We start from the raw sequence: 27,045 nt of genomic DNA on the forward strand, positions 1-27,045 counted from the left end.
TCAACCCATGTGAGGTCAGAGATGCGAATTCTCCTGGAACTCCACATCGGTCGCCTAGTTTCTATACAACTTGCACCGGGATTTGCTTGCCGTCTGTGTTGGCACTAACGAAGAAGCACTTGGTTAAAGTGATGAATGTAATTAAAACTAAACTTGAAAATGAGTACAAACTAAAGAAGGTACCCGTTTCCAACTTCAATATAAACAACTAATCATAAAATATCCAAATTGAAATATATTGTTGATCTTAACGATGTACTTAACCAACTAATAATATAATAATGGGCAAAGTCAGTCATGATCATATCTGATATTATTATCTGAAACAGTTAATTACTTAGATAAAATAGACCACATTGCATAAATTAATAGACTATTTACTTCTAAACTATGCAACGTCAACGCGCGTGCGGTGTATCGTGAACAAATGCTTTACGAAATAGTTGCAAACACTGCATGACTTAGGCGAGCAAAAATTTACCGCCAATGAGTTAGTGAAATCAATATTGCCTTGATACCCTTATCGACTATATAAAAGTCGTAGATTTTTCTAAATATGTATCAGTTACTGGTTGGGCTTAGGACAAAGCTAAACAAACCTCAACACAAAATGTACTCGAAGGTAAAAATATAATTATCTATTTAAATACCTACGCTTAAAATACCTGTAGGTAGAAACAATAAATAATATGTTTTACTGTGAGACCATATTTTTGTGTTAAGCTTTTCCTACCACCACGCCTATTGCATTCGGTATCAAGAGCATTATTTTCAAAAACCCTGGAATTAAAAAAAAAAACACAGTTTAATTGCAATCTACGCATACATAGTTTAAAAGACTTTATTTGCATTAAAGCTCGGCGAGGGAATAAATAGTTCAACGTTGTGGCTTATCTATAGGGTGAAATAAAAGGAAACAAGAAATGAACCAGCATTCAAAAGCTCCTCAATGCGAATGATGCACTCCTGCACTGTCCTTCTCACTCCTTGCTTGCAACCTTAGACTATGCATTTCCAGTACAATTTTTATTAACATTATATTAACTTATTTGTTTGCTACAGGTGCTTTGCCTCGCTACCCTTCTGGCTGTGGCTGCCGCTCACTATGGTCACTCATCGCAGTACATCTCTCGCCACGACGGGCCGGCGCATCTCGTGCCCATCCACGGACACCATGGCCATCATGACCATGACTACTATGTAAGTATAGACGACCGAAATATATTAAAGGTACAGTTCGAATGCAGACTCCACCAGCCTTATTGATGCAGTGATATGGCGCGACATTGCTTACGACTGCATTGTCAGCAATGTAAATACCAATAATTGGGACTACCCGATGACTACGAATCTGGAAAACTATTAAGGTCCTTCGCAAATTGAAAGTGACTGTTATTGGGTTGCTTGTGAATCTAAAACTCGTTAGACATTAGTATTGTCCTAATTTTATTAAAATTTTGGTTTTATTTAACTCATAAGTACCTTAATACTTATAGATCGTTAAAGGATACTGGCGCGGTTTTGTATGAAAATTTCGACAGTACAAATCTCGCACCGGATGTAATGAATTAACCTATACGCTTTGTACCTACATGTGATGTCATTATACATTGTGTATTAATTAATGTTGGAATTAAAAGTAATTCTACTTTATGACGACTAAATCTACTCATATATTATTGACAGGCTTACCCTAAGTACGAGTTCGAGTACAAAGTAGACGACCCGCATACCGGTGACCACAAGACCCAGCACGAGCACCGCGATGGTGATGTCGTCAAGGGCTTCTACAGCCTGCACGAGCCCGACGGTTCCATCAGACACGTCCACTACCACGGCGACAAGCACACCGGGTAAGATCATAGGCAACCAGTTTTTCTTTATGTAATTACATACTTGACATGTCAAACATCGACACCACCGGCTGTAATGTTAAAACACATTTATTCAATGATGTCTGTCCATTATATACCTATAAAAATTTAAAATATAAAGTTTATGTCTAATACTTCACATGATCTTCAGCAAAATTGTTTCACGTGGAAACTCTGTTGGTAATTTTTCTTCGAGATAGGTATTACAATTGTTTCATAATATTCGTCCGATAGTTACGCCAAAAAAATATTTCTGAAAAATTAACAGTATTTCCTAGTAGGTAGGTACTTACTGTGATTTCTGTACAAAATAGTTTAGATAGTAAATTAAAGATTTGTTGTTATTATTACATTTTCGGTTCATTAATAAAAATAAACTAACACATCTATTAAATAAAACTAAAAACTAATACTAAATAAAATTAGAATACGTCCAAAATTTGGCTCGTCGGCATGGTGCCGAGGATGCTGGCAGCATTTCCCCGCTGTATTGCGATGCTAATACGTTGTGCAAGAAAGCTACCACCTCGTCGGCCACCTGTAACGATGACCAGTCTTTTCAATAACTCTTTAAAAAGTTGTAAATAATTAGGGCTCCTAATGGCATAAAGACGTCTCAACCCCAAATGGCATAAAATTATACTCGGGCCGAGATCCCTGTACTTTTGTACTTTAAGCTGTTCGGCTGCTTTAGCCGCCGCACCTGCTAGTGGTTCCGGTGAGGTGGGAAGGGGCCAGTGTGTCTACACAGATTTTTTATTATATTTACCATTTTTCATATGCTGTTTTTTTTTTCAGATTCCACGCTGACGTTAAGCACAGCACCCACCACATCGTGCCCCATCATCATCATTATTAAAATACCAACGATTTTGTTTTTATACTGTTTCTATTTGTGTTCGACTTTGATATGTTTATACCAAATAAAAAATATTAACATTTGAATGTGTGTTTCATCAATAATTCTTTATTTTTCTCAATTTCTTATGTACTTGCTTACTATAGTCGATATGTTTACAAATTTGCGCTCTACTCCTTTATAATAAGGCGAAAAATGTAGGAATATATTTGTTTTCGAGTGTACTTACCATTTCGATCTGTAAAAATAGACTAATGGGTTAACGAAGCCAATCTTTGAGTAAACAAAAGGTGAAAAAAAAATTAACTTACTAATACTAAGTGTATATTTAAGTTTTGCTTAATACCTACAAAATAAGATTACCTTTATTTAACTAACTAAAGCCTAAAATTTGCCTTACCATGCAATATTTTTAACAGTGGGTATACCCACTGTTATGTAATACCCACTGTTATGTATGTATATACATACCTTGAGTAGAGGACTCAAGTCAAAAATAAGTGAATGTAATATTTAGAAAATTCATCAATGGAAACACGACAATAGCAATATTACATTTTCGAGAGAGCAATATTGCAACCAACATTAATTAGACAAATGTTCCATCAGATACATTTTTATTTAACTTGCAATATCTGTTAATTTTGCTAAGATAGTATCTTGCAAACAAAGCTGAAATCAGTTTTTAATATCGAATTTCGGTAACAATTAATGCAATATCATGGCACATTCAAACTGGTTTGATGATGGGATCTACTCGTAATGTACGAGTGGTGTTAGGGAAATGACTCTATTTAGTCTGGTCTCGTTGCAATCGTCTTGAGAAGCAGACTGTCTTAAGAAGAGTAACTGTACACTTGTATCAAGAATTAGGAAAAGTAAAATGAAAGCTGCGGACGTGTCGTTCATGAAATTACCATGTTATTGTATAAATCTCATACTTTAATTACTCTTATGTCTTTACATACTGCCTCATTCATTTTTAATATAAATAGGACCTGAATCAAGAAACATTTATTGAAAAAATATATATAACCAAGCTTCTCAAAAGATTTTATTTAGAATAAGTTATTTTGTTATAAAATTTGCTAAGCAGCAGTATTAGCGAAATAGAATTCAAATTGCGTGACTTATTGTTATTGAGCTGATATGTTTCATTGTAAATTATGCAGAAATATGCAAATATAGAAAGTGTTTGAGTCGACCGCGACCCATGTCAAAGCCGACACGCAACAACGGCTAGAGTTTTTGCGTGTTGACACTGACTCGGTCATCGGTGGCGCGTGATACGTGAAATGAGAAGGATCGGGGTCGCGGGGGCCGATTTTTGAATTTCGATCGCTCGATTTTGTGTTCCCCCTATAAATCTCCACTACCTATGGGCATTTTTTTTTATACTACGTCGGTGGCTAATAATCATACGGACCACCTGATAATAAGCAGTCGCCGTAGCGTATGGACGCCTGCAACTCCGGAGGTGTTACATGCGCGTTGCCGACCCTAACATTCCGCACTCACGTCGAGCTCTAGCTACCTAACTCACCGGCAAGAACACAAAACTATGAGTAGGGTCTGGTGTTCGTTCTACTAATAGAATTGAAAACGAGTGTTCAATACCACTATATTCTCAATTTCTATCACTCGTATTTTAAATATAGCATATTGCCGTTATCCACAGATTTTCGAGTGACGAAATCGAGCACTCGAAATTAAAAATTGGCCCCACGATTTGACTTGTATGATATGACAACTTCATGGCTACTTTTTTTTTAATTGAATTAGAAATCTTGGATAGTTTACATTTTTTTTTATTGACATGTCTAAAAATCAAATGCGAGGAGCGTAGTTCAGGGTGCCTAGACAAGATGCCAATCGTTCGCTCCGTAGCAAATGATACGCTAATGTCTCTCTGTCGCACTAATATGTGAGAGTGGTGGAGAGAGATTACCGTTTCGTTCGGTACGGCAGTTAACAGTTAACTGGCAATCGTTAACGGTTAACTTCAAATGAAAAGTTAACAATGTATAAGTATGGAACATAAACTTGACCTTTATTTATGGTCGCATCTCTCATTGCGATATAATAGTTTTTTTACATTTCGATTGGCGTTTTGGATAAGCGATGGCCACCTCGGTTACGGCCTTTGAACGTTGCCGATGTCACTTTTCACAAAAGTTGAATTATGGTTAACACGTTAAGAGGTAGTTAAGACCTTCTTTAGTTTATTTGATCGTGTTGCTGCATATGAAGCTGGAGTTAATAGGTGGGCAATGGGCATTTATAATGTGCAATAAACACGAACATTTGTATCACTGAGTTATGCGTGGATTGCTTATAATACCTAACGAGTACTTCGTTTGTGGTAAAATATTATACTCGTACCTAAACAACATAATGGGTATATTATACCAAACAAAAAGTACACTAAGATTATCGCGGGCTTTCTTTTAAGAATGTATTTTCCTTGGTTCAACTGATGAAGTATAAAATATTTAAATCATTTATTTTCGTAAATAGCCGTTCATGTCTGTCTGTCTGTCTGTCTATTCGGAGAGTTAAAAAAACAACGGGTTGCACTCCGGGAGTGCCGGCAGAAGTGAAAACTTGAATATGAAAGTTGTGCATTTTCGATATTTTGGAGAAATTGAGTAGCAGTTTTATAAAAAGAGATAATTGTCTATTATACCTACGTAAATAAATTTGAGCGTGGAAGATATTTTGAAATGCGAATTTTAGTGTTAAGTAATATATAACATATACAGAGTAATTCATGAGACGTGACCAGGATTACAGCCTACACAATCAGTAAATGTTAATGAATCGTTCAACAATCACGCTTCTTTTCTGTTATTTAACTTTTTGGTAAGGAAAAATTTGAGTATCTAGAATCATGGACACCCAACCACACAAAAAGATACAATACAACACAATTAACAAAGATTAAACCCCTTTAACCGAAAATAAAATGTCACACTTTAATGAGATACGATATTTCAAAAGTAACCAGGCTTCGATGACATTTAATTTGCACGTCACCATGATGTCACGTGTCCGTCTTACGAATTTTCAATCTGACGGTCACGTGACACCTGACGCCCTGACGCGAGTTTAACATTTTTTCCCCATCACAAAAAGTGCACAGCGCCGCTAAAGAAGTTTTCACTTCAAAAATATTTTAACATAAAAGAACGTTTCAAAAAACCTCAGGTGCTTTTAAATAAATTGATACCAATTTTGACACGTAACTGATGTTTGTTATTAACATTTATTTACCTACATGTTTGTGTATTGCCCAAAAAATTATTAACTAAGAAGCGGCTCATAAACCACAACTATATTACAATGGCGTTACTCATTAATTATTTAATATTACCTATCTAAGTAAAATGGCTGCCACAAATATTTACAGACAAACGAACAGATTTTTTACGCCATTTTAGCATCGGAACTCTAAAATGCAGCTCAAATTCAAGGTTACAACTTATCCGATATCGTAAATCCGTAATGTACATTTTATTGGTAATTAACTGGTTTGACCATATTTAAATACATTCTTACGTAAACTCTCATGAGTGCTAATATATAAGAAACAGAAACACTATATCATTATCAATTAAGTCTGAGCCATAAAGCAAATAACGTACTCGAAAAATGTACACAAAGGTATTTAATTTTTAAATGTTATCGTATTATTTTTCATTTTCAAAACTTAGTTATATACCATGTTATAAGATAATAGACACTTCAGGTATATCCATAAATGTTTGAATTTCGTACCTCTGCTCTGTTTCTATAATAATATACATAAATTCCGGTTTGGATACCTTATGTATCTATAAATAAATAAACGCATCCTGATCTTAAACGAAAGCTGAGAAAAAATTTGAAAGAGCACAAAATAAGATTTAAATGAGATCAAAGGAGTACTATAGGATAAAAATTATGATTTAGTTTTCTATCGTCAGGTATTCCTTACCGTCATTACCCTGGCCATGGCTGCAGCCAGGCCTCAAGAAGGGCACCATCACGGGCACGGACACGCATATTCCTCTCAGAGCATAGTGCTTCACAAAAGCCATGGACATGAGCACGAGCATAAACACCATGACCACTCTGCTCCGCAGCAGTCTGGCAGCGAGAAGAAACAGGAGGAACATCACCACGATTACTATGTAGGAAGTTTATAAATAGATACGTACTGAGCTTTGTTGCTTTTATGTACATATACTTATTTAAAATTTAATCATATACAGGCGCACCCTAAGTACGAGTTCGAGTACAAGGTAGAGGACCCGCACACCGGCGACAAGAAGTCCCAGCACGAGTCCCGCGACGGCGACGTCGTGAAGGGCTACTACAGCCTGCATGATGCTGACGGCACCATCAGGATTGTTCACTACTCCGCCGATAAACACAGCGGGTAAGAGATTTAAAATAATTACTTGTAGCTTGTAGCTTAATTGAGATTCCTAATTAGAATTGAACGATGAACGAACTTATTTCAACATGAACTTGTAATACACTAAAACAATGTGCTCTAAATGACCCCTTTAAGTTGCAATGAAATGTAAATATACGAACGTTAAAACTATATTTTAATCACAAACCCGTTTCTTTTTCTTTTCCAGTTTTAACGCTGAGGTCACGAGGGAAGGTCACGCTAAGCATGTAATCCCTACGCACCATCATTGAAAACTCTACTCGTTGTATTACTTTGTTGCCTATTGTTAATAAATTTTATGAAATGTACTTGTTTTTTTATTCATGTTTTATTTTTGATACTGCGGTTCAAAATCTTAATGTGCAAAGTTTACACAATTCAGATAGGAGTAGTTGCTCATATCAGCTGAACTTTTTTCACTCCACCAGCCAAAACCAAAAAATTCACCTTATCTTAGCTGCTATGTATGTTACAGTAATAACAACATAATATGGGTGTTTTCTATGTATATATCCATGTTTATCGACGCCTAATACTAGGGTTGCCAACTATTTTTTGGTGGAATATAGTATTTTCCAGAATAAGGCATTAAAAATATAGTACATTTCAAAAAAATATAGTACTTTTAGATAAAATGCTTAACATAAGTGTAATATACGTTTAATCATACTTACTAGCACTCTGTTGAGATTAGTTATGGTAACGATTTTAGAGCAAAAATGTAAAATTGAGAGATTTAGTCGTTGTACTCCTTTTGTTACGTAATATCTAAATAACAAGTATTGGTTTCTATTAGCACGTCTTCTCATCTTGCCTTTTAATAATGAGGTCGCAAGCGTGCGTCCCCAAGTAATATGTGAAGAGAAGGGACAATTTTTAAAAATTCATCAAAAAACTATGGTAGTAAATTATACAAAATGATGTATAAGAACAGTTTTAGCAAATGTTGTAGATTGTTTAAGTATCAAAATTTCGTTGAAATTAAGTCGATTTTCAGAGAAATTGTCACTTGTTTTCAAGTTAGTTCTGGAGAAAATTGATTACGTCTAACTTTCATTCAAATAACTAAATTCAAATTTATAATAACAAAAATGTAGTTTATTAAAGTTGAAATACAGGATATGTATAATACAAACTTACCATTTTTAGCAGTCCAAACTTTACGAAATTTACAAAGAAGATAAAATCAGTGCTTTACGCGCGTTTACCTAAATGTTCATCAGAAAAACAATCATTACTAATTAAATGAGTTAGTCATATAATAAGTAAAACTGCTCACTCGTCATCTCATACGCCCAGTAATAATAAAGAGTAAAAAAAATCTTTTTAATAACAATATTTATTTAAAGTTTAAATTCATATTTTTTATTGAGCTTTGTGCACTTTTTAGTAATGTCTAATTTTTAATAAAATGAGACAACGATTCAGTACATTCATCCTGAATATTATGACAATTTAATAGCTCACTTTTATTAAATTTATGTCAGCCCTGTTGCATTCCTCACGCCATTTTGTCTTATTACTTGAAATAATTTTATTTGATTAGAATTAAATTGATAATCGATCTTGAACAAATTAGAAGGATGTCGGAAATATAGTATTTTAGCGTACTATATATTTTTTCAACAGTATATAGTACAGAGAGCCAAAATATAGTACAATACTATATAATATAGTACGGTTGGCAACCCTACCTAATACCCATCATAGTACAAGCTTTGCTTAGTCTGGGTCTAGGTCGATCTGTGGAAGATTTTCCCCAAATAATAATTAATTCGTAATTTAATGTAATATAAGCATCAAAACTGCATATATACTTTTTATAAATGCTTCTCTGAATTGTGTTATTAAAAATATACCTATCTAGTTCGTCAAAAATTAAGGATGACAGTAAAATCGCGGTCATTATTATCAAATTATTATTGACGGTTCGTACCAGTGCCATCCTTTAACATAGTAGTAATGTTCATCACATAGTTTTTTACTGATGATGATTCTGTGTGTGACTATCCATACACAGCTGCAAAAGTGCATACCCACTTTATGAATGGAATTCATACCACTTTTAAAATGCATACCACTTTTACAACTCGCTGTACGAAACAAATTAGGGTTAAGTACAGGTAAAATAAAAAAATCTTACAAGTAAGATGAACTGCGCAATTAATCTTAGTAAATACTTCATACCTTATGAAACTTTCTTAGATTGGCGATCTAAAATTGTCTCACCGCAAAATTAGTTTTTGTGCGTGTTGATTATAATTACAAATTATACAGCTAACAATGAATTTACGAAATAGTTGCAAACACTATGCATGACTTAGTTGGCGAGCAAAGTTACCAGTGAATGAGTTAGTGAAATCAATATTGCCTTGATACCCTTATCGACTATATAAAAGTCGCAGAATTCGGCAGGTATGTATCAGTCAGCAGTTGTGTTTAGCTCCTTTAGCACAACACAAAATAATACTACATTGACAATGTACTCCAAGGTACCTAATTAACAAACAATTAAATAATTATAAATCAAAATTTTTAATATTATTTGATACATAGAGAAAAAGGCTACTCTAAAATTACATCATCTTTTATTTTTAAATTTCTTTAAATATCAATTTTTCGCGTAAACTAAAAAGTTTCCTAATTCTACATTTGTGTCACAAAAATTACCTGAGATTTCTTTCATTTATAGATTTTTGTTGTGCCTACCACTTTCTACTGAATCCTTTTTGGACCCTTAAATGTTACTTTAACTATTAATAGATTTCAATTCCACTGATGTCCCTGACTGTATCCTTATACAAACAAATATCAAAAGCATTAATTAACTGATTTTTCTAAACATAAGCCCCATGCTCTCAGAAAGTCTGGAACCATAACGTCTATTCTAATGAATAAAATCTTAATAATTTTTTTATATGAATCATTGCATTACCTAGAAACAATTTAATAATTATAAAACAAAAATTTAAATATTATTTGATACATAGAGAAAAAGGCTACTCTAAAATTACATCAACTTTAATTTGTAAATTTCTTTAAATATCAATTTTTCGCGGAAACTAAAAAGTTTCCTAATTCTACATTTGTGTCACAAAAATTACCTGAGATTTCCTTCATTTATAGATTTTTGTTGAGCCTACCACTTTCTACTGAATCCTTTTTGGACCCTTAAATGTTACTTTAACTATTAATATATTTCAATTCCACTGATGTCCCTCTGACTGTATTCCTTATACGAACAAATACCAAAAGCATTAACTGATTTTTCTAAACATAAGCCCCATGCTCCCAGAAAGTCTGGAACCATAAGGTCTATTCTAATTAATAAAATCTTAATAATTTTTTTATATGAATCATTGTATTACCTAGAAAAAAAAAATGCATATTTAGAGCCTCATTAATCCTTTAACCACAAATTGAAGCAAAACTAAATTACTGTTTCAGGTCCTGTGCCTCGCCTCCCTCCTGGCCGTCGTCGCCGCCAACTATGGGCACGGGCACGGCCACGCGTTCTCCTCGCAGCACATCTCTCGCCACGACGGGCCCGCGCACGTCGTGCCCATCCACGGCCACGGTCACCATGGCCATGACCACGGTCACGACCATGTTGACTACTACGTAAGTATGAAAAGAGCGTCCTTGTTTGCGTGGTTTCTAGTTAGACACGCACTGTTATAATTCAGTTCGTTGCGTTATAATCGTGAGTTATTGTGACTTGCAATGCCCATGAACTAAAATTATTATTGTTTATTACGACAAAAAGTTTGTTATCACGGCTGCACATGCATTACTTGTTTTTTTCTGTAATTAAAAGCGTAACGTAGGATAGAGAAGATCGTACATATAACTATACGAATTTTGTTTATAAAGAGATGTTTGTATACAATTTCCCATGAATTAAAAATGTGTTTGAATTTATCAGGCTTACCCTAAGTACGAGTTCGAGTACAAAGTAGACGACCCGCATACCGGCGACCACAAGACCCAGCACGAGCACCGCGATGGTGATGTCGTCAAGGGCTTCTACAGCCTGCACGAGCCCGACGGTTCCATCAGACACGTCCACTACCACGGCGACAAGCACTCTGGGTAAGATGATGTTAGATCCTATGATCATATTATCCCTTGTACAAGAAGGTCAATTGATGACCGTACACTTCAAAGAGAAACTGCAAAAAGGCAATAAAAGGTACATCAATACATCCAATTGTCATCAAATTTTGACTCGTTTGTACAATACCACAATTTATTTTTTATGGATTCACCTTAAACATGAATCCCCGTTACCAACAAACCAGCAGAAAAATACGGTTTGCATCGAGCACTGCATACGAAGAAAGAATATTTCGTATTTTGAATTTAAATTTTGAACACAAATAATAATTTATTTTTTTCATCGTATTATTGCAGATTCCATGCTGACGTGAAACACGAAACCCACCATATCGTGCCCGAAAAGCACCACCACCACTACTGAAATGTTCTTCTGTATAACATTTTACGTATGAATCTGTGATCTACCGATAATTGTTATGTTGTAAATATTTTTTACCAAATATATTTTTTTAACAAGCAAATCTTATTTTTAGTCACCTACTCAACTAGGCTATTTTATCATAGGCTCCACAGAGAAAAAACGATTATCTTGCCTTTCTTTACAATTTACTGAAATGAAAAAATACATGTTTTTGAAACCTCAAGTAGACCTAATTACAACATCCAAGTAAAACCTATCCATCGATATTTTTAGTCTAAACTAAAACTGCAGTAAAATAACTAACCAGTAGGTATTTAATATAAATATGAATTAATTTAATTAAGTTATTTATAAACATATAAGTATCATAGCCTCGTGACGGCTGAACAAGTGGACATTTCAAATTAAATGAGAATAATATATGTTTATTAATTATTTATTTACTCTATATTAAAATAATTTTAAAGTAACAGAAAAGCGCCGGGAAACCCTTAAACCCTTAAAAGCAAATTACATTATACATAATCATTGCAAAAATAATAAAAAAATTGTACAATGGTTATATTTAAATAGTCATAAAAGCCACAAAACTTGATAGTTTGTATGAGTTAGTTAGGTAACTAACCTGCAAAATTCAAGTAAATTCAAATTTAAATTCTCAGATCGACAAACCTAATTAGGACTCATGTATCTACTAACGCAGGTAGTCAGAAGGGATAAAACAAACATAAATACCGGAAGCGTCTAAAATAGTTGACATTCTTTAAAGTATTACTCAATTTCAGGAAGAAAATTTAAGGATACCGTTGAAACTGTCCACTTGCGCTAACACGCAATGAAATGTGTGCGAGAGTGACGATCTGATAATTTTATTTATTTGGTATGTAAATGAATTAGAACCTACTGAATAGGTCCAAATTTATGCTAACACTTATTTTGAAGGCAAAATACGAAATGAACCCAGTTCCTACCCGTTTGACGACAGAATTAGAACTATTTAACGTTCGATAAGGTTTTATTAGTGAAATCAACATGATAATGGTATAATTAGCAGATTACAGACAAAAAAAGATTTACTACCTACGGATAATTACACTAAGAATCAACTAAGCTTAAAATTATATATTAGGTAAACAACCGCAATATTAGTAACAGGAATTACACAGTAGTAAATACTTACGAAGAGTTTTAGAAAAAACTTGGAGTATTATTTAAAATTATATATAAATACTTGGAATATTTATTTCCAACACTATCAGCAAATGGGATAAATTAAATACTTATATTCAATCAATACGTATTTTGGCCTAAACACCTTTGACTTTTTGCTTGTTGTAAATCCCGTAAAATCATGGAAAGCTAGCAATTGATAAACCTATTGAAAAACACTAACATGTACAACTTTATGGAAATTTAAAAAGATAAAAGAAAGACAGTGGCAGTTAAAGGCCTTTTCAATTCACATGCTCTGAAAGTGAGTCGTCGTTGGTCTAAGAAGTGTGCAGAAAATGATACGTTTCTGGACTAGAACAATTTACATTCCAAGTACGTTTTTTTTTAGGTTTCCGTACCCAAAGGGTCAAACGGGACCCTATTACTGAGACTCCGCTGTCCATCCGTCCGTCCGTCCGTCTGTCACCAGGCTGTATCTCATGAACTGTGATAGTTAGCCAGTTGAAATTTCTACAGATTATGTATTTCTGTTGCCGCTATAACAACAAATACTAAAAACAAAATAAAATAAATATTTCTTTCCAATCTCGAGGTTCTCATCCAATCACCGAAGTTAAGCAACGTCGGGCGGGGTCAGTACTTGGATGGGTGACCGTTTTTATAGATAATGGTACGGAACCCTTCCTGTGGGAGTCCGACTCGCACTTGGCTGATTTTTTACAAAAAAGCAATTAAAATTTGGGTTTTAATGAATTTGTTGGACGATTTCTATTCTGCTATTTTACTCCCCATTTCTTAAATACGACATTTTTACCTAAATTGTTATTGAAATTAAAGTCCTTTTAAAAAATATAATGTAAATTTATTCATAGTCATGTTTTTTTTTAATATACATGTTTTTTACTTCCCTCCAATTCGAAATGAAAATTAGAATGTTTAACTCTGGTGAAACTACCTCGACAGAAATTAGTGATTTTCATCCCTTGGTTCACAATCTACTACATTTTTTTTTAATTGTTCAAGCTTAACCTTATATCATCTGGCGTCCCGATGTTTCGCATTTAGGATCTTGTTCGTCAATATTTTTATAAATAACGTTACTTTATATTTCAAATTAAATCATCTACCTGCTTACTCTATGCTGACGATAGAAACATCTATAAAGTAGTTAAGAAAGTAGAAGACTGTCATGCATTACAGGAATATTTGGCATGGTTGTATAATTGTAAGCTAATTTCCTAGCCTAGGTCTCCAGTTTCAGGCACTTACAGTGGGTAAGTAGCGATACAGTTGGCCGCGCATCGCGTAAGTACTTCATACACAAACGGATATTTTAAGAATCTCGTTTAAGTCGTTATTCAGGCCAACTTGAATACGGATCAACCGTTTGGGACCATAGTTATAAATGTAATATCAACAGCATTGAGGTAATCCAAAGAAACTTATGAAACATTTGAAATATACCTAAAGCCTCTAAGTCAAAACGGACGTCAAACGTAGGAAACATGGTTAAGTTCGATAGGCGACGCACATTAAAGGATCAAAATTTACTAGCTATATAAAATTTTAACAAATATTGGCTCCCCTTATTTAATAAGTAAAATTAATTTTAGAACTCCTCGTTTTAACACACATCACAACTCTTTCACATTCCCATTAGTCGAAAAAAATGCAATGCTAATTCCTTCATTAGTAAAGCGTGCAAGTCTAATAATATTTTTTTAATACAGTTGCTCAAAAAGTGCTACTTTACGTAGCTGTGTAGCGTGCGGAAAGTTGGTTTTCGCAGACTAGTGCTTTTCACTTTTCCATTTTTTTTTAGTATATACTTGTCCAATTCATGACTACTTATTGATGAGTGTTAATGTTAGTTTCCTTTAAAAGTCATAACCCTCCCCTACCCTCCCTCCCTCCATTACCCTCCCTATACCCTCCCTCATTTGAGGGGCGATTTAAATCTTCTCGGGTCAGAGGTGTAGGGTTAGAGCCGGTGTAGCTTTATTTGACGTTCATAAGCGCATTGTAATATGCCTACTTAAAAAATAAACTCTTTATCTATTGTTAATGTATGAATAATAAAAATATACATATTTCATATTTTATCACTTACCTCTTCATCATTATAACACGTTTATTTTTTAATATTGAATATTGAAAAACCGTTCTTAATAAGTTGTCTGAATGGAACGGAATAGCTGCCGAAACGCTTGTCAAAGAAGAGGCATTTTTTCTTACTGGAAGCATGTTTTAAGTTTCCTAAGGCAACATACGACATTGTTGTTATAAAATATACGATACACAAATAATTGTAAATAACGATACTGAGGTAATGATAGTACAATGTTTTATATTTACAATTGTTTCTGTCCATGAACATGCATAAAAAAATTACTTGTTGTTTTCCTTATTTTTTCGCAACTGTATAAAAAACGTCGTTCGATACACGTGCGGAAATGTCATTCTTCACTCGTCCCGAGTCTTGCCATTCGCCTACGGCTCGTTTCAATATATCTCGGTACTCGTGAAGTAATGACATACTTTCCGCACTAGCATCGAAATGTACTATTTCATCACACTTGCTCGAAAAATACCTTATTTCATGCAGGTGTACCAGAGGTGTACTAAAAGACTAAGGCCTATATTGTTCTCGCGGGTCTTATGGATTGAAAAAAATAGCTTTTTTTTATTATTACGTCACTTATTAATTCAAACCAAGTAGCATAAATGAGTTTTACTTTTAAAATACTGACGTTTATAATTTAAAATTTTTGTTAATGTTTTAAATTATTTAATTTGATTAATTTAACAGCCGTTTAAAATATTTTTACATGATTTTCAATCGTGACCAAATCGTGACTGAATGCCGAATAGGTCTGTGCATTCGATGCCTAACCTGTTAAGAAATTACAAAATGGCGGACGAATGTTTGATATGTCACCGTATTTAAAAAAAATTGCTTAAAATTTAGTTTTTTCTTCGCAAGTGTGATGAAAAATATTGTGTGTAACTACAGGGGTAAGAATATTGCAAACTCGGGTCTTTAACCACCCTCGTATCCAAAATTTCACTTACCCTCCTCGTTGCACAATATACCTACTATTTCTCACACATTGATATGTTTTATATGTACTCAGTGCTTTGAATAATTTGTATAAAATTTAAATTGTTACTAGTTTTTTGTTTTTTTTTTTTCATTTTTCTCTTGTATATTTAAATCTATGATAATGCCAAAAAATGTTTTTGCTGCAGATATAAATAAATAAATAAAAATAATTGTAATAAATATTATATGACATTCTTACGTAGATTGATTAAGTGCCACGGTAAGCCCAAGAAGGCTTGTGTTGTGGCCTGTGGGTACTCAGATAACGATATAATATACAAATAGTTAAATACATAGGAAACACCCATGACTCAGGAACAAATATCTGCTCATCACACAAATACATGCCCTTAACGAGATTTAAAGCCAAGAACATCGGCTTCATAGGCAGGGTCACTACCCACTAGGCCAGACCGGTCGTCAAGTATACGTGTAGTTGTTATTTCATTCTGTTTTTTTTTTATGTGGGTTAATAGTTAGTGACATCTTCATTGGTTTATGGATTAATCAATAATATTATTTGTAGGAATTATTGTACTGTTTGTGCCCAAATAAACATTAAAACAAAGACTCTCAACTACGAGGTGGTGGGTATTATTTATGAGTATCATATGTGTTCAGGAAATGGAAAAAACATAATACCTATTTAGTATTATAATTAAACACAAATTAAATTAATTAGAAACAAATTAGGTTACAAAATAGTCAACAATACGCTTAGTAAGTAATATCGCAGAATTAGTGGTGATGACTAGGAACAATGTGCTTGGCGTGTCCTTCATGTGTGACAACAGCGTTAAATCTGTCAAAAAGAAAAAAAAACATTTATAATTTGCCAAAGAATAAAATTAATAAATTAAAATCATAAAATATTTTCAGTGCTTACCCAGTTTTCTTGTCGGCAGTATAGTGCACAATCCTGACAGTGCCGTCAGCCTCATGCAGGCTGTAGTAGCCCTTCACGACGTCGCCGTCTCGGGACTCGTGCTGGGACTTCTTGTCGCCGGTGTGCGGGTCCTCCACCTTGTACTCGAACTCGTATTTAGGGTGCGCGTAGTAGTCGTGATGGCCTTCGGGCGCCTTGCCGGGCACGTCGTGGCGCTGTATGTGCTGCGAGGAGACAGCGTGGTGGTGGGAGTCATGTCCGTGTCCGTGACTCTCCTGTGGTCGAGCCGCTACTAGAGCCATGATACAGGCAGCAAATATGATCTAGAAACAAAAATAAGCGTATGTACCTTTTTTCAGGAATTTTATTACAAAAAAGGTTTTTATTTACTATTTTCTATGCATGTTTTTGTGATTGGGCTAATATAGCGGATTTAAAATTAAATATTGGTTTAACCTAATTAAACCCTTGTTTCAACTTATGTTTACGTGTCTTTTTTTTGTTTGCATTGTATATGGATACTTAATACAAATATAAATGATTAAATAGGTGTAAACCTTTGAGTTCATATTGATTAATTCGTAGGTATTGTTCCTAGTGCACGAATACTTCTTAACTGATATGTTGTTATCTTTTCTGCAATGTTTTATAGCACTACTTTGTCGAAACTTACGCAAGGTACAAAAACCAGCAAACCAGTATATTTAATTTGTCCAACTGACAAGTAAAGTGTGAGCGGCCTTGTGGTAGGGTTACATTTCTTTCAACGTTGATTTACTTTCTACATGGGAAGAACGCCAACTAGGTACTTATACTTAAAATAGGCTGTCAAAATATGTATTACTGAATCAAGTAGTATTATTATGTTATCTTTTTATAATATAATTAAAAAAAAATTGTAGGTGAGTATATTTTAACTTTAGTTTTAAGTTAGAAATATTATAATTGTGACAATCCAAATCAAAAGCGACCTTATGGCGGTCGGCGCGCGGCGCTTACGTTTTTATTAGCGGCGCGCCAATACTAATGCGGTAATACGCGACTTAAGCGCCGACCGCCATAAGGTCCCTTTTGATATGGATTGTCGCATATTTTAGTTTAGTTAGTGTATATATATTGTTTAAGAGCTTTATTATTCCTTAATGTATTAAATGCGCCAAGTTGTTAACAAATACAATACTCACCTGAATCAGAGATTAAAGTATCTATTATAATATTACAATAAAAAATGCACTTAATCGCATACACTTATTGCCTCTCCAAGTATTACAACTATAACAGCCGAGCTGTTAAAAATCTATTTTAATTTAAGAGAATATTGTACAACAGTTTAATGGGTTTTTCGATGACTGCTACCATTATTTTGCATGGAGGAGCAGAATAGAGGATTGGACATAGCGCAAATATAATAATATAAATTATAGATTATTTAGCCAGCAATCGACTACGTCCCTGATTCGACCATAATGTACTTTTATAGTGTGACCCACGTAGTGGGTCCATCACGACTTGTGAAAAACGATAGATACAATGATTATCTGCTTTCATTACACCTCAGTTCGGTTGTCACATTGAAGCCGCATACGATTATGGTGCCAGTGTGAAGACCGTCTTAGTTCCGCTGTCCGTCGCTGCGTCATGAGTTACTCGTAACACGTGAAAAACGGTGTCACTGTCAACTTGAGAGATAAGAGAATGAATGTATGTAACATTGAACTTTTCTTTGTGTTTTTGTTCAAATATATAGTACAATTTTTTGTGATTTACGAGTATGATCTGTAATAATATTTCAAATACTGATATGACTTGACACAATCAATATGTATCTACTTTTTAATGAGCTTGCATTACAAATATGCAATGTCATACCAGTAGTCAAAAGCTAAATAGAAAGAATATGTCGACATTAAAAAGTATACTGTGCGTACACAATTTCGCCAGGGCAAGCACGTGGTCGCGGTCAACAGGTTTGAAACAACGAGCCCCCAAAGGTACATATATAAAGTGACTGCAGTTTTGATAACTTATCAGACACAATTATAGCACCTGTTGATTAACAACTGCTAATTCATTATCATGCATTTCAAGGTATCATATTTATAATCTAATTTAGGTACTAATATAAAATAATATTTGTATTCTACTGGAAATGTCAATTAGGCACGTAGTGGGTTATTTAAAAAATCATGAAGTAATATTTTTTTAAATCCTATTAATCCCCCTTTATTAACAAATTCCATCAAATGGAGGATCAAACAGAAAAACATACAAACTTCCACTGTTCCTAAACTAATTTAATGGTTTAACGTTAGTGTGCCAATTTAATTTTTTTTTCGCTGTTCCAGTGACAATAATCAGGATTTTCCGGTTCTTTCAGATTTTCGTAGTTGCTGCTACCCTAGCTGTGGCTGTCGCCCGGCCCCAACAGGGTCACGGACATGACTCCCACCACCACGCCGTCTCCTCACAGCACATCCAGCGCCACGACGTGCCCGGCAAGGCGCCCGAAGGTCACCACGACTACTACGCGCACCCTAAATACGAGTTCGAGTACAAGGTGGAGGACCCGCACACCGGCGATAAGAAGTCCCAGCACGAGTCCCGCGACGGCGACGTCGTGAAGGGCTACTACAGCCTGCACGAGGCTGACGGCACTGTCAGGATTGTGCACTACACTGCTGATAAACATAGCGGGTAAGCATTTTCCACTCAATATCAAGATTTTTTTTGCAGTTGCACTCATACTATAGTAATACTTCCCATGTTTCTAGCACTTAATGGGCCACTATTAGTACTTTAAACTTTGCAAACGGGTAGGTCTTTAAATTGATATATGGTTTTAAGGACTTGCCTTTAAAATCCGTAGCATTTTAGAAAGACCTATCCTACCTGATATCTATGATATACATCGTGAGCCCATATATTAACCCGACAGATTTTAAAAGTCTATTCTTGACCGCATTGAGAGACTAAATTTACATACATTTTTTTTCTTAAATCGGTCTTGTTTTAGAGATAGTGACAATTCTTGTGACAATTTGTTTCTGTAATAACTCAGTGAAAACCGCCTTTTTGGTTGCGACGCTGCCACTATGTGACATGGTTTTAGATATACCTACTGACAGACATTAAAGGTAACTCGCAAATTTTAATAAATTATAATAAATTATTAAACTATATTTATTGAAATTGCAATGGTTTTTTTTTTCGCCAAGATGTAAAAAGAAATAACGTATAAAACACACACATCCACAAATATATATATATATATATATTTGGCGGATTTTACCAAAAGTCATATAACCTTTTTTATTATGACTTCTGGAATACGTTGTAAAATCTGTCGGTTAAAATAGGTCCACGGTGCAGAGAAGTAAAAAGATGTTATCCCTACATTTCGTGTAGTAAAGGAAAAAACGCCCTGGGCAATTAGGAACTTCAATTTATTTATTTTTTGTCCCCAGATTCAATGCCGTTGTGACCCATGAAGGTCATGCCACGCACACTGTTCCAGCTCACCATCATTAATTCTGTGATATTTAGATATACATAAATTGTTGACTTGTTCTAACGTCATGGTACCTACCTACGTAATTAAGTGTAAATATGTAATAAACTAGATTGTTTTATAGACTCATCATTTTTAATTCCTTCCCTTTCAGCGTATTTACATATTGTAAATAATCATAAGAATATTTTCGAATAACAAACCGGCCAAGAGCATGTCGGTCCATGCTCAGTGTAGGGTTCCGTAGTTACCCTTTCGTCACAATAGGCTTAACAGGAGCTATTAGTATAGTATACATTGGGAATGAAATGGTGCCTTTCACCAAACTTAAACACTCTACTTTTCATATTAGGAAACCAAATAAGACAAGGCAAATGTTTATGTGCATAATCAGTAATTAAAGTAATGGACGTTCCTTAGGACTTGCAATCGGAGACTTTGCATGTCTGGAGATAAATAACCCATAGCAAAAAACATTTGACAAAACTTGCAACTCTGTTCTAACTGAAAATGGTTTAAATTCCAATTTTAAAAGTAATTTTTAGGTACAGTCAAGGTATTAAATGTCGAAACACACGGGCAAAGTGCCAAAAATTCATTTATGTTTATGAGCAATAAGGTTGTGTAACTTGTGTGCAAATATTTTTGGCACTTTATCTGTATTGATATTTAATACCTTGACTGTACTATTATGGGTAGGATGTAAAAAAAAGCTTAAATGCTATATTTACTTTTCATTTTGCTGCCTCTTTGTATGATTTTTAGCATATACATCTACCTATTTTAGCAAAAGTAATACACAATCACAGGGTACCTACTCGTATTATTACAGTTATGTTATTACGTGCACATCCACTTTTTATATTAAATCCATACAAAAAAATCATAGCAGTGTACTAACAAGAATAATTGGTTGTAACAAAATATTATATAATAAATATAATTAACATACTCTTCATTTCCAATTTATAACTTCAAAGCTGTACAATATTAATACTAAAAACCAACTACAAAACTTAAAACCTAGGTCTAAAAATAAAATAATACTAGTCTTAATACAAAATACTAAAATCTACCCCCCTGCGGCATGGTGCCGTAGATGCTACCAGCATTTCCTCGTATCGCAAGACTAATTCTTTGAGCGAGGAAGCTGCCAGCTCTGCGGTCACCGGTGACCTCTCTAATACTCTTTTAATATTTTCCAATATTGATGCAAGTAGTTAGGTTAATAACTGATTTTTATTTACAGGTTTTTATTTTTGGGATCATTTCTGGTAGATACACATAATAGTGGTTTGGGCAATGTTTTTGTATGTATCGAATTCGTATAAATAAAGATTCCGTGGGTGTTGTTGTATATAACCTTTAACTTCTGATAAAAATAATATAGAATACCAAGGCACCTACCATGCCATAGTAGACTGTTTACCAAAAGATGAAATGCATCATTTTTTGATAAGCAAAATTTCACTTTTCATTAAATTAAAAGACGTACGTGTAAGAAAAATTAAGCAATGGGTCTTAATTAATTATCGCAATGTAAATTAAGTTTGTGAAATCGTAGATATTGAACTGAATTTTTAGTGCTAATCGTGAAAATAGTAAGTAATAGTAAATAAAGTAGTATTTGAATAGCTAAACGAATCTTGAAACGTATCACTTTCAACCCCTTTCATAGATTTATCTATACAAACCCCTCTTTCAAAGTAGGTATTAGTATGTTTTTTCGCTTTTGATGTAGTTCTTAGGCTTCATAAAGGAGTATATTTAACCATTATTGCAGCGTTAAATATCATATTTGACTCAGACGCCCTGCAATATCGAAATACTGATTCAGAGTTGCTTATTCTATAAACAAAACTGATTGCTCATATGGTTTTATCAGGAGACTAAAATTGCCAACGCATATATTTAACATTTTGACATACGGTCACGTCTGAAAATATCGATACGAAAAAAGTGCCAAAAATATGTATACACGACTTTATTGCCCATATATTAAGGTAGTGTATACATATTTTCGGCACATTTTTCGTACTGATATTTTCAGACGTGACTGTACCTAATTTGCAAGTGAGACTGCAGCAGGTTTCCACATCTTTATCATCTTTTTCATCTTTAGTTATAATATATGAGATTATCCTTCGCAAAACAATATAAAAAATATGGTACCTAATATTTCTTTTTCTGATAAACGTGATACTTAGTTAAATGCTAAGATTTGCAAAAACGTAACAATACTATGTTATCAGGCGTTTTAATATTTTACGTTTGATCAGAGACCAGTACATATTCAAGACAGACAACTTCCACACAACACCACGTTTCTTCCGTGCATTTTCCATTTTAGTTTAATACAACTATAATCTGCCACCAACTGCTATCTATTCTGCATTCTCTACCAGTTAACCTTTAGCTAAAGCAGAAAGATTGTGGGCGGTGCTACTTTAACAACAACAACCAAATATAATATAATAACATACAATCCATACATAAATATAAATAAACATACTTATATTACTTAAGTATAATATATACATAAATAACGACAAAACATATACTTATAATTTTTCATTCTGCTAGCAAAGAAAGTACGTAAAGATTTTTGATGCGGAAAACGAATTCGACATGAACCCAGTGCGGTGAAGAGGGGTGGATAGAGACATATTCCGGAAGAGCGAAGTTGACAGTCGCGGGTAATGCCGTACTATTGAAAACAAGACAAGATATTCAGGAGAATGTAGATCACTCAACACAGAAGAAAAGAGTACACGACATGCGAACATTGTGTCGTTGACGGATGAGGAGCCAGCAAAGCTGGGAACGAAAAGATGAGACATTATTATATTTACGAAGGCAAAAAATAATGCCAATGCAGTTACTGAGTAGCTGATCCAATTTTTTTTTTTTAATATATATAATATTAATTTGTCAAAAAGTTCTTCATCTGGATAACATAAATCACCATTATCAATAATGGGCAGGATTAGGTAATTAATTAATAAAATTTTAGTTTTGATAGGCAGGAAGTGCTTAAATTTATTAAGAGAGTGAAGGGAAACCATGACCTTTCGACTCATCTCAGTAACCTGTGCTCTCCAACTTAGAGTACTATCCAAAAGAACACCCAGATCTTTAACACTTTGACTGAACCTTATTGGAGTGCCGTCAAAACTTACTGGTGTTATCGCGCCCAAGTCTATTCTTGACTTGATTTATGAGGTTTAAATGTAAAATCCGACTTGGCGCTGTCACATGTTTTGACAACCGGTCTGGCCTAGTGGGTAGTGTGCCTATGAAGCCGATGGTCCTGGGTTCGAATCCCGGTAAGGCCATTTATTTCTGTGATGAACACCGAGTCATGACTCAAGAATGATACATAGATTGTATATTATATATATCGTTATCTAAGTACCCACAACACAAGCCTTCTTGGCTTACCATGGGGCTTAGTGTAAGTGTAAGAATATGCCTATGATATTTATATTTAGTTCCTATTTATTTATATGCACAAAGGGACTTTAAGGCATTTAAGGCATCTTATTTTTTAATAGCGCCGTCTAGTTTTTAAGGGTTCAAAATAGTGAATTTTTATGTAAGTTTAGGTTTAGGGCTTTCTCTAATCATTATTGTTAATTTAGGCTATTATTATTTAATTAGCTTAATTTATAAGTTTTGATACAATATGTAAATTTATTTGTTTCTAATAAAGTATCTAGTACTTACGAACTTTAGGTAGTGCGATAACTTTTCTTGAGTGCGTACGATAGGTTTTTTTGAGTAATGGATATATTTTTTAAGCCTTCTTACGCTACCACGAAAATAAGTTGGTATATACCTACGTAAGTATATTTTTCAGACCTAAATAGGGTTCAATTTAGATGGGATAGGGGTGGTGCCTACGTTTGAGCAGAAGACAGAGATATATATATATATATATATATAATACGTATTGTTTATATATATTTAGCCAGCATTATCACGGTCAAGGGCTACGCCATTAAAATCTACGAGGGAAGGAAATGAAAGCATTTACACGAAAACGAAACCAAAAACAAGGTTGTTTACTTACTCTCACTTTACACGCTAAATGAATGAAATTGAAATATTCAGGTTTTTTTTTTGAAAACTTGTCCTTACGAAACATTTGTAGAAGTATTGCTATAAAATACTGTAGTTGACTTAATAATGTTATCAGTTGTATTTTTACTTCATCAGCGATCACAAATATACCACCATGTACACAAAGGTAGAAACAATTACTCGTGTTTATAAATCACTATTAGCTATTACGACATAATAAATAGACTCCGCTATCGGAGGTGCAAAATGGTAGCTGTCAATTTAGAGCCATTCTTAGGGATGGGTAAAAATTATTTTGAAATACTTGCTACATATCGATAATTATAGCTATATGTCGATAATTTTTCTTTACCATACTGATAATCTAAGACTTTAATTAAACGTGTTTATTTTATAAAATAGGACTATATAATTACAAAATGAACATGTATTAAACATTTTTAATTTTTATAAATAAAAATCTTCAACCTTTCATCGTTACTAAGAAATTATCGCTATCTTCATAGCACAAACCAATCATAAATGAATTAAAAACAAAATGTAAATCTCTCTTTTATTTCCACCACAGGGATACCGTATTCTTAATGAATGATCAGATTTTTTTAGATTCTCTGCAGTAATCTAGTGCAGTCACAATAAATTATCTTAGCCCTATATATTTTTAGAAATGTATGTCTCGTAATATATTACTAAAACTTTTTTTTAAGTAAATGGGCGTTAGACTTCTTCTTCTGTAGCTGAAAATCCATTTTAATAAGGAAAAGTACTTTTCACGTCAGCAGCTCGAACAAGGGTAATTTTCTGCTCAAAAACAGTGAGCAAAATCGCATTTTGCTCACCGAGTGAGACAAAATAACATTCAAGTTACCTTTAGATTCGAATGTCATTTCAACGTGCGGGGCCTAATACAAATTCGAAATATTTGGATTCTATTGTCTTTATCCCTTTCACGTCATTAGCAAAAAGAAAGAGACAAAAAAAATGCATACGTAATTCAACGGTATATTGACGGTTTATAATAGACCCCCTAAATAAGTCAGACCGCATCGTTCCAAAACACCCTACGAGTCTTCATTCGTAATAATTAATTAATGAAATAAAAGTTTAAAATTTAATAAAAACACCATATTTTACGTATTTTATTATACAATCAAAACAATGAACTTATACAAATTTTCGCAATTGTTACGCAGTAAATAATTCTACTTAACTACTTTTAACAATCTCTACTATAGTTGACAAATAGTAGTATCCGCAATTCGGACCGGATCTTACAAAGTTTTTTTCTTGCAAAAATAAGTGGTCGATTGAACTGTCAATTGATGTTCGTTAATTCATTATTTTCGTATTATTTTATTGAAATTTCTTTCGCTTTGTTTTATTGCGGTAATTAAAGTTAATTGTTAGAATACCTTCAGAAAACATGAGTGAAATAGTGATCCGTCCGTCTGGATTAAATTTTTTCAGGTTGTATTTTTTGATGGCTGACTGACGTGAAAATTTTTGTGTACTACACGAGATCAAAGTTATTTACATCTCGTGCGCTTTTGAGTCCCTTACTACGCTCAAGATTACCCTTCCCTTAAGAGTCCCTTACTATACTCAGTTGTTACCGGTGTGACATTTTACTGATGGTCTAACTCCCAGCCGCCGACTGACAAGCCATATAACTTTTAGCCACGATCAGTTTGACTATTTAAAGAATTATGTAACCGAATTTAATAGTCTTTGTTCATTAACCATGTTTTACTTGTTGGCAGATCATCTTTATCGCAGTTACCCTTACCGTAGCTGCCGCTCAATATCAGCAGCAACACACGCAAGAGCATGGGCATGCGTACTCATCTCAGAGCATCGTTTTACACCAGACTCATCATAATCATGGGCACGAACAACACCAGCATGAACACCACGAGCCGGCGCACGTAGTATCCTACCACCAGCCCGAGCATATTGAATCTCACCATAATCTCCATCATGCCGTCTCCTCGCAAAACATCCAACGTCATGACGTGCCCGGCAAGGCGCCCAAAGGCCATCACGAATACTACGCACACCCTAAATACGAGTTCGAGTACAAGGTGGAGGATCCGCACACCGGCGACAAGAAGTCCCAGCACGAGTCCCGCGACGGCGACGTCGTGAAGGGCTACTACAGCCTGCACGAGGCTGACGGCACTGTCAGGATTGTGCACTACTTCGCCGATAAGCACAGCGGGTGAGCTATTTAATAATTTTAATTTGCTTACGGTTTTGGGCTTGTCATGTAAAAAAATAATTATCTCAGGTACAAGTTTATCTCGATAGTATTTGTATTGAAATTGAATGCATTTGCATACTCGTATACAGCACAATTGCTAGTAAGGTGCCCATGAGCCCATGACGATACTTCTATTGAGATAAATTTAATGATTGAAATATAATTCAAAAATATTATGTATTTACTCGTATAATTATATAAATATTAATATCACTTCGTTACAGGTTCAATGCTGAGGTCAAGCGCGAAGGTCACGCGCAACACGCTGCACCCAAATACCACCATCATTAATTGTTGATTAATTCTTACGATCTTGTTGATTTTATACCTCGTAAATTATTATTATTATACGTACATAAATAAAGTATCCAATTGAAC

General features: G+C 34.2%; 5 protein-coding genes across 5 annotated transcripts; 4 read left to right on the plus strand and 1 right to left on the minus strand.

The window, feature by feature from the left end:
• Nucleotides 1–528: 528 nt before the first annotated feature.
• LOC133519956 (pupal cuticle protein Edg-84A-like) lies at nucleotides 529–2,819 on the plus strand. Its single transcript, XM_061854168.1, has 4 exons — nucleotides 529–622; nucleotides 1,063–1,200; nucleotides 1,687–1,853; nucleotides 2,673–2,819. The coding sequence occupies exons 1-4, from the start codon at nucleotides 557–559 to the stop codon at nucleotides 2,731–2,733; spliced, it is 432 nt and encodes a 143-aa protein (XP_061710152.1). The 5' UTR covers nucleotides 529–556; the 3' UTR covers nucleotides 2,734–2,819.
• A 3,543-nt stretch (nucleotides 2,820–6,362) lies between these two features.
• LOC133519960 (histidine-rich glycoprotein-like) lies at nucleotides 6,363–7,702 on the plus strand. The gene is made up of 3 exons (XM_061854175.1): nucleotides 6,363–6,396; nucleotides 6,699–6,905; nucleotides 6,987–7,702. Exons 1-3 carry the CDS (start codon nucleotides 6,385–6,387, stop codon nucleotides 7,155–7,157), a joined length of 390 nt encoding a protein of 129 aa, XP_061710159.1. The 5' UTR covers nucleotides 6,363–6,384; the 3' UTR covers nucleotides 7,158–7,702.
• A 1,907-nt stretch (nucleotides 7,703–9,609) lies between these two features.
• Nucleotides 9,610–20,449, plus strand: LOC133519964 (histidine-rich glycoprotein-like). The gene is made up of 6 exons (XM_061854180.1): nucleotides 9,610–9,666; nucleotides 10,622–10,795; nucleotides 11,100–11,266; nucleotides 11,588–11,624; nucleotides 19,194–19,510; nucleotides 20,281–20,449. The coding sequence occupies exons 1-6, from the start codon at nucleotides 9,655–9,657 to the stop codon at nucleotides 20,342–20,344; spliced, it is 771 nt and encodes a 256-aa protein (XP_061710164.1). The 5' UTR covers nucleotides 9,610–9,654; the 3' UTR covers nucleotides 20,345–20,449.
• LOC133519962 (cuticle protein 19-like) lies at nucleotides 16,570–18,064 on the minus strand. The gene is made up of 2 exons (XM_061854178.1): nucleotides 16,817–18,064; nucleotides 16,570–16,732 (listed from the first exon to the last, which is right to left on the minus strand). The coding sequence occupies exons 1-2, from the start codon at nucleotides 17,116–17,118 to the stop codon at nucleotides 16,669–16,671; spliced, it is 366 nt and encodes a 121-aa protein (XP_061710162.1). The 5' UTR covers nucleotides 17,119–18,064; the 3' UTR covers nucleotides 16,570–16,668.
• Nucleotides 20,450–23,766: 3,317 nt separating the features above from the next.
• On the plus strand, nucleotides 23,767–26,958 carry LOC133519497 (histidine-rich glycoprotein-like). The gene is made up of 3 exons (XM_061853502.1): nucleotides 23,767–23,778; nucleotides 26,168–26,625; nucleotides 26,892–26,958. Exons 1-3 carry the CDS (start codon nucleotides 23,767–23,769, stop codon nucleotides 26,956–26,958), a joined length of 537 nt encoding a protein of 178 aa, XP_061709486.1.
• The last annotated feature ends 87 nt before the right edge of the window (nucleotides 26,959–27,045 follow it).

Source organism: Cydia pomonella, chromosome 7 (genome assembly GCF_033807575.1).
Source record: "Cydia pomonella isolate Wapato2018A chromosome 7, ilCydPomo1, whole genome shotgun sequence".
Classification (NCBI taxonomy): domain Eukaryota; kingdom Metazoa; phylum Arthropoda; class Insecta; order Lepidoptera; family Tortricidae; genus Cydia; species Cydia pomonella.

What these genes read in the sequence shown, in the direction of transcription:
- LOC133519956 (XM_061854168.1), top strand. Translation starts at nt 557, where the DNA reads ATGTATCAGTTACTGGTTGGGCTTAGGACAAAGCTAAACAAACCTCAA. An exon ending in ATCATGACCATGACTACTAT is followed by an intron (nt 1,201 to 1,686) that starts GTAAGTATAGAC and finishes TATTATTGACAG; the next exon opens with GCTTACCCTAAGTACGAGTT. An exon ending in CACGGCGACAAGCACACCGG is followed by an intron (nt 1,854 to 2,672) that starts GTAAGATCATAG and finishes TTTTTTTTTCAG; the next exon opens with ATTCCACGCTGACGTTAAGC.
- LOC133519960 (XM_061854175.1), top strand. An exon ending in AACATCACCACGATTACTAT is followed by an intron (nt 6,906 to 6,986) that starts GTAGGAAGTTTA and finishes AATCATATACAG; the next exon opens with GCGCACCCTAAGTACGAGTT.
- LOC133519964 (XM_061854180.1), top strand. An exon ending in ACGACCATGTTGACTACTAC is followed by an intron (nt 10,796 to 11,099) that starts GTAAGTATGAAA and finishes TGAATTTATCAG; the next exon opens with GCTTACCCTAAGTACGAGTT. An exon ending in AACACGAAACCCACCATATC is followed by an intron (nt 11,625 to 19,193) that starts GTGCCCGAAAAG and finishes CGGTTCTTTCAG; the next exon opens with ATTTTCGTAGTTGCTGCTAC.
- LOC133519962 (XM_061854178.1), bottom strand. Translation starts at nt 17,118, where the DNA reads ATGGCTCTAGTAGCGGCTCGACCACAGGAGAGTCACGGACACGGACAT. An exon ending in ACTGCCGACAAGAAAACTGG is followed by an intron (nt 16,733 to 16,816) that starts GTAAGCACTGAA and finishes TCTTTTTGACAG; the next exon opens with ATTTAACGCTGTTGTCACAC.
- LOC133519497 (XM_061853502.1), top strand. An exon ending in TTCGCCGATAAGCACAGCGG is followed by an intron (nt 26,626 to 26,891) that starts GTGAGCTATTTA and finishes ACTTCGTTACAG; the next exon opens with GTTCAATGCTGAGGTCAAGC.